At 45.7% G+C, this 12,500-nt stretch overlaps 1 protein-coding gene across 1 annotated transcript in view; it reads left to right on the top strand.

The window, feature by feature from the left end:
- Positions 1 to 12,500, top strand: part of LOC310771182 (poliovirus receptor homolog) — a gene marked incomplete at its 5' end in the record, with an annotated part of 87,058 nt that overhangs the window by 6,711 nt on the left and 67,847 nt on the right. The window contains 4 exons of the mRNA XM_083663839.1: positions 1,891 to 2,140; positions 4,202 to 4,495; positions 5,018 to 5,135; positions 7,045 to 7,193. Coding sequence (XP_083519965.1) covers positions 1,891 to 2,140; positions 4,202 to 4,495; positions 5,018 to 5,135; positions 7,045 to 7,193 — 811 coding nt within the window. The remainder of the gene's footprint in view (positions 1 to 1,890; positions 2,141 to 4,201; positions 4,496 to 5,017; positions 5,136 to 7,044; positions 7,194 to 12,500) is intronic.

Below are 12,500 nucleotides of genomic sequence, written 5' to 3'. Positions count from 1 at the left end.
GTTTGATCAGGCCTAGATTATGGAGAAGTGTGCATCTGTCCGTCCATCTATCTAACTTTATTTTTATGCCTATTGATGTGTCATCAACCCCCCAATTCCCGTGGTTTCGAAAATGGTATAGAGCAGTGGTTCCCAACCTTTTTACACCAAGTACCACCTGAGAAAGTAGTTGGCTCTCCAAGTACCACCATATGACCGACGTTAAAATACAGTCTATTCAGCCAGGCCCGTAGCCAGGGTTTGAGAAATACCAAGGTCATTTTAGCGCGGCGTGGGGGGACCAGGGGGGGCTGTGCACCCCCGGATAGAAAATTTTGTCCATTTTAAAGTAAAATGCTTCAATCTGGTGCACTTTGAGAGCAAAATGAAGAGGCTAGATCTATAAAGAACTACATACATCATGTTAGATTAATATCCTCTTTACTGTGCTGTTGCTTTAAAATGATACAAAAAATAAATGTCTCCCCATATGATATAATTTATATTCTGCATACAGGTCACATGGCAGAATACTGCTCAATTAAATACAATGGCCCATCTACACAAACATCACTTACAGGGGAGTTACTTACCCATTCACTTCAATAGAACTGTCCCCAAAGTCTAGCCCCAATCTAGCCTCAATGCAAAATCTGAATGTTGTGAGTTATCTCTCTTCTATAGCACACAGAGATGAAGCAAATTGTTGCATTTCCGATCAACTGTCGCATTAAAACATCAATGACAGATTAATAGATCTGGGGACCGAGGTCATGACCTTGGTGTCCTCAATGGTAGCTACGGGCCTGTATTCAGCTATGCACAGTTCACACAGGAGGCAAATTTATTCCAACCTGCAGCCTATGTGCAACCTGCAGCAGCTGCACTTGTGCTGGGTTGACTGCTGTCTTCACCTCCTTGTGCTTCATCGTTGCTGCTCTCCTCTACTACAGCTCTTTTACGATTCCCTCCCGTTTTGATCCACTTCATAATTTAAACATTGGGATTCCAGGGATCAAGTACCACCAGCAGGGGGGGCGCAAGTACCACCTACCTTGAGAAACACTGCCAATAATATTAATAATTATTATTATTATTTCACTTTCACATGTTTGAAAACTACTACTAATGACCACCATGGATTTTGCACAAAAACTAAAAAAAAAAAAAAAAAATTTTTTTTTTTTTTTTTTTTTTGGGAATTTTCACAGAGCCTTCCAAGTACCACCAGCAGGGGTCGCAAGTACCACCTACGGTACGCGTACCGTAGGTTGGGAACCACTGGTATAGAGTATCGATATTTTCCTGGGTATCGGTATCGAAGTAGACATTCTAGTATCGTGACATCCCTAATTCAAATCATTGACTCTGTGTCTGCTCCTCTGTATAGAGTTAGGGTTATACACAACACTGAACATTAGGGCTGGGTATTGCCAAGGACCTCACGATGCGATACGTATCACGATACATGGGTCGCGATACAATTGTATCACGATACATTGCGATACAATACATATTGCGATATATTGCAATACTCTAGACAATTGACTCAAAATTAAATAATAGAGCTAAAGATACAACACACTGTGTACCACCCAGGTAGTGTAATGATATGTACGTCACTTTATACTGATAAGTTAGTGGACAAATTGAGTCAAAACTACTGAGTGTGTTACTGAACGCACTGACATAAAAAGTATTCTTATTGTGTCACTGACCACACGGCTGTGCAAAAACATCGATATGGGAAATATCGATGTTTAAATTTTTTTTTTTTATATCGATACTTGGCGTCCAAATATCGATACAATATCGTCAGGCAAAATATCGCAATATATTGCCGTATCGATATTATTGCACAGCCCTACTGAACATATTCAAATTATTGACCCTGTGTCTGCTCCTCTGTAGGTAACGTGGATCTACGAGCCGAAGGAAGGGGAGAGGATGAACATCGCCGTGTTCCACCCCAAGTTTGAGCCCAACTACCCCGACTCTCCCCTGAAGGGCCGGGTCAGCTTCACCACCACTCCCCCCAACCTGGCCAGCCCCTCCATCCGGGTCACCGACGTCAAGATGACTGACGAGGGGAAATACATCTGCGAGTACGCCACCTACCCCAGTGGAAACGAACAGGGCATCACCTTCCTCGTCATGCTGGGTAGGTTGTGGTGTGGGTGTGTTGACTCACACTCAGAGTGCTTGTTGTGTGTGTGTGTGTGTGTGTGTGTGTGTGTGTGTGTGTGTGTGTGTGTTTCAGAGTGCTTGTTGTGTGTGTGTGTGTTTCAGTTGTGATGCGTCTGAATGTAAAGTATTCCCATGCCTTGTTCGCTCTCCCGCCCCTCCCCCTAAAGGCTTAGTTCACACAGGGCACCCAAACCTTGCCTATGCCTTGCCTTTACCCACGCTTTTAAATAGGCGTCCGTTTTAGTCAATGAGGCTGTGCACACAGGGCGCCTCAACGTGAACCTTGCGTGTACCCACGCCTCGCCTGAGCTGCGCCGATTTTATCGTTTAGGCGTGAGTTCTATTTTCAAGCCGTCTAGGCGCGTGAAGGCAGACTTCTTCTGTCAAGCCATGAAGGAAAAACGCGACAATATCCATGGGAAATGGCAAAGTCAACTGAATTTCAAAATAAAATGGTGTTACTACAACAATGTTGAGCAGAGAGAGAGAGAGAGAGAGAGTGATTGACGGGTGGCTATCACGTGGGGCTTTCTCCCCGTCGGTAAACAAATCTTCAGGAGAGAGAATAGCGACCGAAGAAGCAAGATGGACAATGAAAAGTTAATCCACTTAGTACAACAGCATCCAGTTCTCTATGGCAGCAGTCACCCAAGAAGGAGACCTGGTTATACATATCCAGCATCAATAGCACATTAAATATATCTGATTTATTTTACCTACCCATGATAATTCGGGACCACACGTGACAAAAAAAAAACACTCGGGAGAGAGGAGAGGTGCTTGTGACTCGGCTCAGGTTCAGCGTGGAATAGGCGTGCAGTGTGATCGCAAAAGCGTGTGATAGGTTCACGCGCAGCTCAAGGTCTGTAGGCGTCGGCGTGGGTTGAGGCAAGGCTTAGGTGCCCTGTGTGAACGTAGCGTAAGGTAGCAGGCAGGCTAAAAGCATGTCCAGCTAGGCTTAATTGCTAGTATAAGTGGTATTGTCAGATCAATCGTGTTCTCGTTAATGCAATGGAACCACTGCTCTAACCTTGGCCCGGCACCAGTGCCTCTGCGCACCTCTCTCTCCAACCCCCCTCCCCGCTCCACCCATCCCTCCTGACTGGCCTCCCCCCCTCGGGCTGGATATTGATCAGGCTGCTTGTCATTCAGGCTGTCGGCTCCTGTCCTGACCTGTTCTCCTCTGATCCCACCACCACCAGCACCAGAGAGAGGCTGGAGGAGAGAGGAGGCTGGCTGGGTGGGCGGTGGAGGTGATGAGAGACATCATGTAGTGATTTAGAGTTTGGGTTTGGAGAGGTGCTGGACCCAGTGGGGGGTAATTGTTTATCAATGCTGGGTGCAAGGGAAGGAGAAACGGAGGGATGGTGAGAGGAGATGCAGGTGTGTTTGTACAGGATTCGCCCAGTGCTCATAATTGTTGATCGATGTAGCATCTGAAGAGCACAAAGGAGGAGAGGAGAGAGGGCAAGAGGAGGGTGTTCAGAGGGGGGGTTTGGATTTGCCTTTGCCAGGCTGGTGACTAGGGAAGACCACAAGAGTAATAAACCATTTCATTAATGAATCACTAATTGTACAATAAAATTAGGCATTAATACATTTGTTTACAAATGAATGTATTCATCTGTGAATAAATGGAAGCGCAAAGTGGTTCATTATTTGATATTTTAAGTGGCAATAAAAGAGGGATTATAAAAGGTACAGGAAATAAATAGTACAAATTAAAAAGGGATTTACACAACCACAAAACAGTCAATTAAAGTACATCATTTAAAAATACATGAATTCATTAATTCATAAATAAATGATGGAATAAATTTTTTTTATTTGTAAATGCAGTTTGGAAATTGAAATGAATAACTTGTTATTTATTACTATTTCTGTGACACTTGTGGTCCTCCATAGTAACTCAAATTGTTGATCAATAATGATACTGATTTGATCTATCTTAATCCTTCAATTTCTTTCTGTCTCTCTCTCTCTCTCTCTGTCACTCTGTGTCTCTCTACCCTCCTACCATCCTTCCATCCATCAGCTAAGCCCAGGAACAGCGCCTCCCCAGTGACCGTGGTGGCGGGCGCTAAGCCGGTGGTCGTGGCGCGCTGCGAGTCGACGGACGGCCGCCCCGCCGCCCAGATCTCCTGGGTGACCACGGCCAGCGGCAACGCCACCACGGCGTCCAAGCCGGGCGCCGACAACACGGTGACCGTGACCAGCGAGTACCGCACGATCCCCACGCCGCAGGACAACGGCAGAGACATCAGCTGTGTGGTGAACCACAGGACCCAGGCCAAGCCGGAGAGCTTCAAGATGAAGCTGGCCGTAGAGTGTAAGCGCACGCACGCACGCGCGCACGCACGCACACACGCGCAAACACACACATGCACACGCACACACACTCTCTCTCTCTCTCTCTCTCTCTGCCCCCAGCCTTCTCCCTGTGTGTGTGTGTGTGTGTCTCTCTCTCTCTCTCTCTCTCTCTCTCTCTCTCTCTCTCTCTCTCACTGAGTCCAACACTCATTATTCCATGTTGCCTCTCGTAGACCCATTTCACCACAACCGTTTTGAGGTGGTAAAGCAGGTGTAACCAATGCCATTAATGAGGGTTCCATTCCATTTAGGTGTTCCAGTGCACAGGGCCCTCATTAAAGTTATTGGTTACACCCGCTTTACTTCCTGCTTTACCACCTCAAAACGGTTGCTTTTGTGAAAAGGGCTCATGCTCTATCTAACATGCTACGCTTTGCCCGATTTCAACCCTCTGAACGATTCAATGAACTCAATTAACCCATTTTTTTCTTTTGTTATCTTCTCCTCCTCCCCCCTTCTGTCGCTCCTCCATCCCCTCCAGTCCCCCCTCAGGTGACGATCATTGGCTATGACAATAACTGGTACGTGGGTCGTACCAACGTGGTGCTGACCTGCCAGGCTACGGGCAACCCCATCCCTACCCTGGTCACCTGGAAGACGTGAGTACTACGGCTGTGCCGATTCACTTATCTCCCGATTCGATACTATCACGATACTTGGGTGCCGACTCGATATATATTGCGATTCTTAAGTATTGCGATTCTATGATTATTGCGATTCGATATTACGATTTTTTCTTTTTTTTTCTTTTCTTTTTTCAGTTTGTTTGCTTTTTTACACTAGATTAGAACATGGGAAAAGTTGAATCATACACTAGAGACTGTACATTATATATCATGAGTAGGGCTGGGCGATATAGTTAAAAACAGGGGCGGACTGGGATCATAATTCAGGCCAGGCATTAGATACCAAGCAGGCCAGGCTCATTTTACAATGAGATGCACCCACTTTAACCCTGAAGTGTAATTATTACTTCAGACTAACTAATAAAGTAATACAACCACTAGTAAACCAGTAGGCGGCGCCTGGCCTGCGGTTCAGTGAGTGGCCTGACTGCGGGCACCCCAATTTTTTTTTGCGATTATCGATTCTGGAATAAAAGATCGATTCAAAAAATCGTGACATTAAAAATCGCGATACTTAGGTGAATCGATTTTTTCTCCCACCCCTAGTGAGTACCCAAGCCCAGTGTCTTTGTGTCTGTCTCTTCCTCTCTCGTTATGCGTTATCTTCCTAGAGTTCTCTCCATCTCGTTTCCTCACCCTTCGTTCTCCGGGGGCCGCGGTCCTCTCAGAGCTGTAGTCATCAGCGCTTTTATTATTGCCACTACAGCCGCCGCGTGCGTGCGCTCTGATTATGCAGATAGACGTATAATTTCTGATAATGGACTCTGTGACTCTGGATTTAACCCTGGCGTAATGGGAAAACACAATGTGACTCCTCCACTCCCTTACGCAGCATTATCAGACATTAACATAACTGTGGGAAAATATGATAAAGAGAGAAGTTTGGAACTTTAGAATGGCAGAGATGAGATATTCTGGGCCTGCGTCCAATAGTTTTGATTCGTCTCCTCCTGTCATCGTGGGATATTTGTCTCCACTGTGAGATAATGGATTAGTGCTGGGGTTCAATGATATTCCACAACACAGCAAAGTGTAAATGTACATTTGCCTAAATGTTCTTATTATACCCAAAGCAGTGTTTCCCACAGGATTTTGAGTATTTGTGGTGGGGGACCGCAGACCCCCTAGGGGTGTGCATGCGAGATTTTTTTCAAACATTTGAAAGTAAAATGCATGAATTTGGTGTACTTTGAGAAAGCTTAAGAGCAAAATGAAAAGGCTAGATCTATGAAGAACATGTCATCATTACTGTGCTGTGGGTTTACAATGACAAACTAAATTTCCCCCTATAGGTCAGGGATACTCAACTTGCTTTGCCACTTTCGTGAAATGATAGAAGGCGAGGGGCCAGTTAATAAACAAACAATATACATTTTTCTGTAGCGGATTGTAGGTTTTTGGGGTGTCAGCCGGAGTTTAGGCTGACAATGTTGTGCACACCGGATAGTTAGTTGGGTTAAGTTAGTTAGGTTAAGTACATACATAAGTGCCTGGGTAGCGAGCAGATGGCGGTATTTGACAATTTAGCAGCTAAATCATAGATTATTGAAAGATATTCCATATTCCAGACTGAAATGCTATAACAGAAGTATTGGCCAGAATGACATGAACATTTGGACACTTATTCAGCGGGTATCTTGCATGTTGCATTCAGGTGCACTGTAAAAAAAAAAATTTTTTTTTTTTTTTTGGTCAACATCTTTTTGTGGCGGTCAAAATCCTTTTGTGGCGGTGCGCCACAAATTCCTTTATGTATGGGAAACACTGTACATCTGCCTAAAAGTTCTTATTCTACCCAAAGTGAAGGAGACGACCATCTTTCTCTAATCTTCTTCCTCCTTCTCTCCTTCCTTCTCATCCCACCTTTACGTTGTGGTGGCAGGCTGACGGGAGAGATGCCAGACACGGTGGTGATCACCGAGAACAAGCTGACGGTGCTGAAGGTGGACGAGGCCGTCAACAACACCTTCGTCTGCGAGGTCAAGAACCGCATGGGCGTGGGCAAGGACCAGGTCACCGCCGTGGTCAGAGGTGGGTGGCAGGACACAAGACAAAACACATCCACACACACTCGGCAGCACCACATGCATACATACGTATATCCAGTAGCCCAGCGGCTACCAACCTTTTCCCACTCATGGCCCCACTTGAAAATCTCAAAAGATGTTTGTGGCCCACATCCGACCATAAACGGTAAAGCTTAATTTATACTTATTAGAAAGTGTCGCTCAGCACATGGTCGCAGACGAAAAAGAAAGTGGTGTCGCATTTATACTTTAAGTGAACGTTCGCCTCGGTTCATCGGTCACGTGACACTCGAACGCTATAAGTGCAGACTAACCTCGCGTCGCCAGGCTCTTCTCGGCGAGAAAGAGCCTGGCCTCCGTTTACAAGGGATTTTGTCACTCGGCCTGTTTCCGCCCTAGACAGGAAACAAGCAGCGGAAACGATACGAAAATAAAACGGCAAACGACAAAACAAAAGATGGACGTACCGAACGACGTTTTTGAAGAAGTTCTTGTAGAAACATTGGAGATTCACAATATCACATATTTTAAGCCAATACAGAAGCTTTGCATCAGACAATTAATCGAGGAAAGAGACGTTCTCACGTGTCTACCAACTAACTGGCTTTGGGAAAAGCTTAGTATTCCAAACCTGGCCGACGGTGTGCCAACTGCTTGGGAATAACTTTTCAAACAAATGGCCAGTTGATAATATAGTTATAGTTGTCGGTCTGCTGTTATCGATAATGGAGGATCAAGTACAACAGTTGAAGCATCTCTGCTGCCTGTGCTGGGAAAGACATGGACATTGATCATAAGATTTCACATGGCGAGTACTCCATTGTCTTTAGCTCTCCAGAAACCTTCCTCGGCAGTTACCAGAAATGTGCTAATGCTACTATACATATATATATATATGTATATATATATATAGCTATATACTATAGCTAACGTAACCTCACCGTGTCAAGCTAACGGCAACAAAGAAGATTTTTTGGCGCACTTGTTTCTGGTACTGTTTCCTGTTTCCTTGGTTTACGCCCCCATGGCCAAAAGCAGTCTAAAGCGTGCCCAGATGCCCAGACTAAGTGCAGACAGCCGAGAAGAGAAGAGAGGGAACGCACAGTGAAACCACGTCACAGGCAACATGTAACGTACACACAACCACACAACTCACCTCATCTCCTCTCTCTCTCTGGGAAATTGGTCACGGTGTTCTTTATGATTTTCACGAAGTCATACATCAAGGACAGGCCGATAAAAAAATAGCGGGGACACGTTCATTCATTTCAATCGAGCGAAAACCAAAATAAGGAAGTCAAGCGCGTGTGTGCCGTCTATATAGCCAATCGGACTTGCGCGACACATCGTGACGTAGTCAGCGACACTGGAAATGTCACCAGGTAGCAGACACTGCTCGCCGACACTTGAAAGTGTCGACTCAAGTGCTCGTTTCTGTCGACGGACAAAGCAGACGTTTGGCTTAAGGAGGCTAAACAATGACTTCTCAGAGCACTTTGTATTTGAACGATTAAAGGAGCTGTCCAGCAGCACCACACAGAAACCAGAAACTACAAGTGAGGGGCTGTCTGCAATAGGCTACATAACAAATACTAGATTACAAATTAAATAACGCTATCATTCAACAATGGAGAAATGCATTCTCATACATCATGATAATAATAAAAAAAAATCACGAAGATCATAATGATTTGCAAAGGATTTGGTTGCCCACTTGCATTACCTTCGTGGCCCACAGGTTGGGAATGGCTGCAGTAGCCTATAGACCTTATTCGCTAAACCCGGACAGCTCCATATTGTTGACATACCGTCCTGCAGCTGACAACTATAGTAACGCAGCCTTATTGTCGTTTCTGTTCCATTACAAAATAGCGATGGTGATGACAGCAATAAAAACCCCAGAGTTGTTGTTTGTATGCTGCCGTTAATGCCTATAGTAATAAACAAAATAATTGTTATTATAATTGTATGTATAAGAATTGAATATAAAAAAATAAATAATAATAATTAATAATCGATTTTTGACATCTGTGAATCGATGCAGAATCGTGCACGTCCGCATCGCGATGCATCTTTATAATCGATTCTTTTTGACACCCCTAGTCGCTGTGCTAGTGCTGGACCAAAAAAAACGATGAACCCAACCCATCCGTGCACCAAAACAAATGCTAAGAATGGCTGAACACACACACACACACACACACTACACTGGTACACAGATGCACGCAGTAAATGCAGCAGTGCAGCACTTAGACACTTTAGACACACTTGAGCTCACCTGGGTCTCGTTCATCACCTACATCTTTTCCTGGCTTCGGCTGTGGAAACATCTCTTATCTGAACGGATGAACTGGACCCACTCAGGCTACACACACACTGTCCTGCTGTACTGTGTGCTCTGACATCTTCCTCTGGTGTGCACCTTCCTCCATCACACACAACACACACACACACACACACACACACACACACACACACACACACGAACACACACGAACACACACACACACACACACACACACACACACACACACACACACACACACACACACAACAACACACACACAACACACACACACACGAACACACACGAACACACACACACACAAACACACACACACGAACACCCACACACGAACACACACACACACACACACACACGAACACACACACACACACACACACACACACGCGCGCGCACACACACACACGAACACACACACACACGAACACACACACACGAACACCCACACACGAACACACACACACACACACACACACACACACACACACACACACACGAACACACACACACACACACACACACACACACACACACACACACACACGAACACACACACACACACACACACACACACACACACACAAACACACACACAAACACACTTTCTTCTTCTGTGCTGAGAACTGCCTTGGGTCTGTAGTGTAGGGCTAGAGGGTCAGGCTGCTCTGTCCATGGTGTGTGTGTGTGTGCGTGTGTGCGGGTGCGTATGTGTGTGTGTGTGTGTGCGTATGTGTGTGTATTTGCTTGTGAAGTCTTTCGGGCTCTCCCCTTTTGACACTTTTCATCTCTCTCTCTATCCTTTGAGGAATGCATGTCACTTTCTCCACGGCTCCTTCCACCCACTCGACCGCAATGTATTTGTCCAAAGTTTCTATGCCTCAGTGCTGCTCAAGGTCTGTTTGTACTGTGAAGAGCATCTGTAAAGTGCTTCTCAAGCAGGCTCTCAATAGCAGAGTGCCACACAGACAAGAAGATGTGCCTTTTCACCCAGATATATCAGTCCCAATTTCCACACAGCAGTGTGGAGCGTCGTCTCATTTGAGTCGTCTTCTTTCTCTCTCTCTCTCTGATGAGAGCAGTCCGCCCTCCTAAGGTGAACATCATCACATCAGGCCACGCCCCCCTCAGCCATCAGTCATGACCTGATTCACAGTCATTAGCCCATTGATACCTGATGCAGCATTTGTGTGCGTATCCCTTTAAGACCGCGAACCGCGTCGACGCGGTTCGCGGTCTTAAAGGGATACGCACACAAATGAGGGATACACACGCAAATGCTGCATCAGGTATCAATGGGTTAAAGCAAGGCGAATGACTCGCTAGTGTCAATGTCTTCGAGATGAGGCGGCGATCACTGATACTTGTGCTTCTGATACACGGTGACATTGTTGACTTTGAAATGAAGTGTGTGTGTGTGTGTGTGTGTGTGTGTGTGTGTGTGTATAGATGCATGTATGCATGTGTGTGTTTGTATTTTGTGTGTGTGTGTGTGTGTGTGTGTGTGTGTGTGTGTGTGTGTGTTGTCTTCTTGTTGTGCCACTCTGGGCCTTGGAGGATGTTGGGTCCATCCTTCCCTCCCTAAAGGGCTTTAGCTGCACCATTCCTGCACCTCACCTCATACAATATGCATCTCCTTCTCAGGCCCGGTTTTACAGGGGTGCAAAAGCATGCATTGCATTGCACCCTTATTTTAATTGTCTGCATGCTCAGTTGAAAAGAGTGGTTAAAAAAAAAAAAAAAAAAAGATTTTTAAATAAATGCTGCAGCTGCACACTTACTGTTTAAACTTGAATTATAATTGTTGTTTTTCTTTGTTCTTTGATGTGAATTTATGGCTTTTTGGCACCTATATGTAACCTTTTAAGGTTGAGATAATTGTACTGTGTTATCATTATATGGTCCAAATATTTCAGTAAAGCACTTGAAACACTTAAATATTCTTGCTTGGCTGGTATCATTCTACCTGAAATGATGGTAAAATGCATTATTTTTAGTAAAATAAACGTCAAATTTTTCGGGTCGGCCCGTGCATGTGCACCCCTTCCTATCTAGGATGCATCCCTAGTCATCTTGTTCTGGAACCGGCCCTGCTCCTTCTCATCTTCTGCTGCCTGCCTGCCTGCCTGCCTGCCTGCCTGCCTGCCTGCCTGCACTTAACCAGAAGTCACTTTCTGCTGAGATGGGGAGGAAACTTCGGCCATAATGGGGGGCGGTGGGGGGGAGTGCATTTCTCTGGTGGCTACATCTTAAGAGCCACTACTATTTCATGCCCTCATTTTCTCTCTCTCTCTCTCTCTCTCTCTCTCTCTCTCTCTCTATCTCTCTCTCTCTCTCCAAGTCCCCTGGCTCCCTATGGGGCACAGCATGCGTCACTGCTCCTCTGGGGGCCGCTGCACGGTGATGCTGGTGGTGTAACTGGCTATAGCATCCAGGATGTCACCGTGTCCCTGTGTGTGTGTGTCAGGGAGGAGCAGGGAGGGTGCAGAGATCCAGAGGGAGGTGCTGCTTTTAGACTACAGAGCCAGGGAACATGTGGTGCAGCAGGGGCACGTGCCCCCCCCCCCCCCCCCTCTCTCTCTCTCAGGAGAGTCGAGGGAGAGAAGAGAGGGGAGCTCATGGCATGTAAAATCCCCTTGGGAATCTTATGCCATTGCATCCTCTCTCCACCAACACTGCCCCCTTCTCTCTGTCACCAGAAGCCTCTTCTAAACATGAAGTCTGGATCATGTCTGGCTAGCCAGAGCAGGATATTTTCCGGTTTTACCTTTCTAGACATGAGGAGTCTGTGTTTAGAAGCAGCTGGAAATGGTCAGTATTCTCTCTGCCAGTGGGTGGGGGGAGGGGGTGCGGTAGCATGTATCGATAACAAGAAATGTGATATGGAAACAGCTTTAGCGAATCTGTAACCAAACTCCATTAAAAAACATGCTGTTTTAACGGAGGTTCCATTCCGACCATTCAAATAAACAACTGCATGTACTTCCTTTATATTTTATTTGATTATTA

Source organism: Poromitra crassiceps (genome assembly GCF_964638095.1).
Source record: "Poromitra crassiceps genome assembly, contig: HAP1_SCAFFOLD_399, whole genome shotgun sequence".
Taxonomy (NCBI): domain Eukaryota; kingdom Metazoa; phylum Chordata; class Actinopteri; order Beryciformes; family Melamphaidae; genus Poromitra; species Poromitra crassiceps.
The sequence above is the reverse complement of the archived record's forward strand: the minus strand, read 5'-3'. Positions and strand labels throughout refer to the sequence as shown.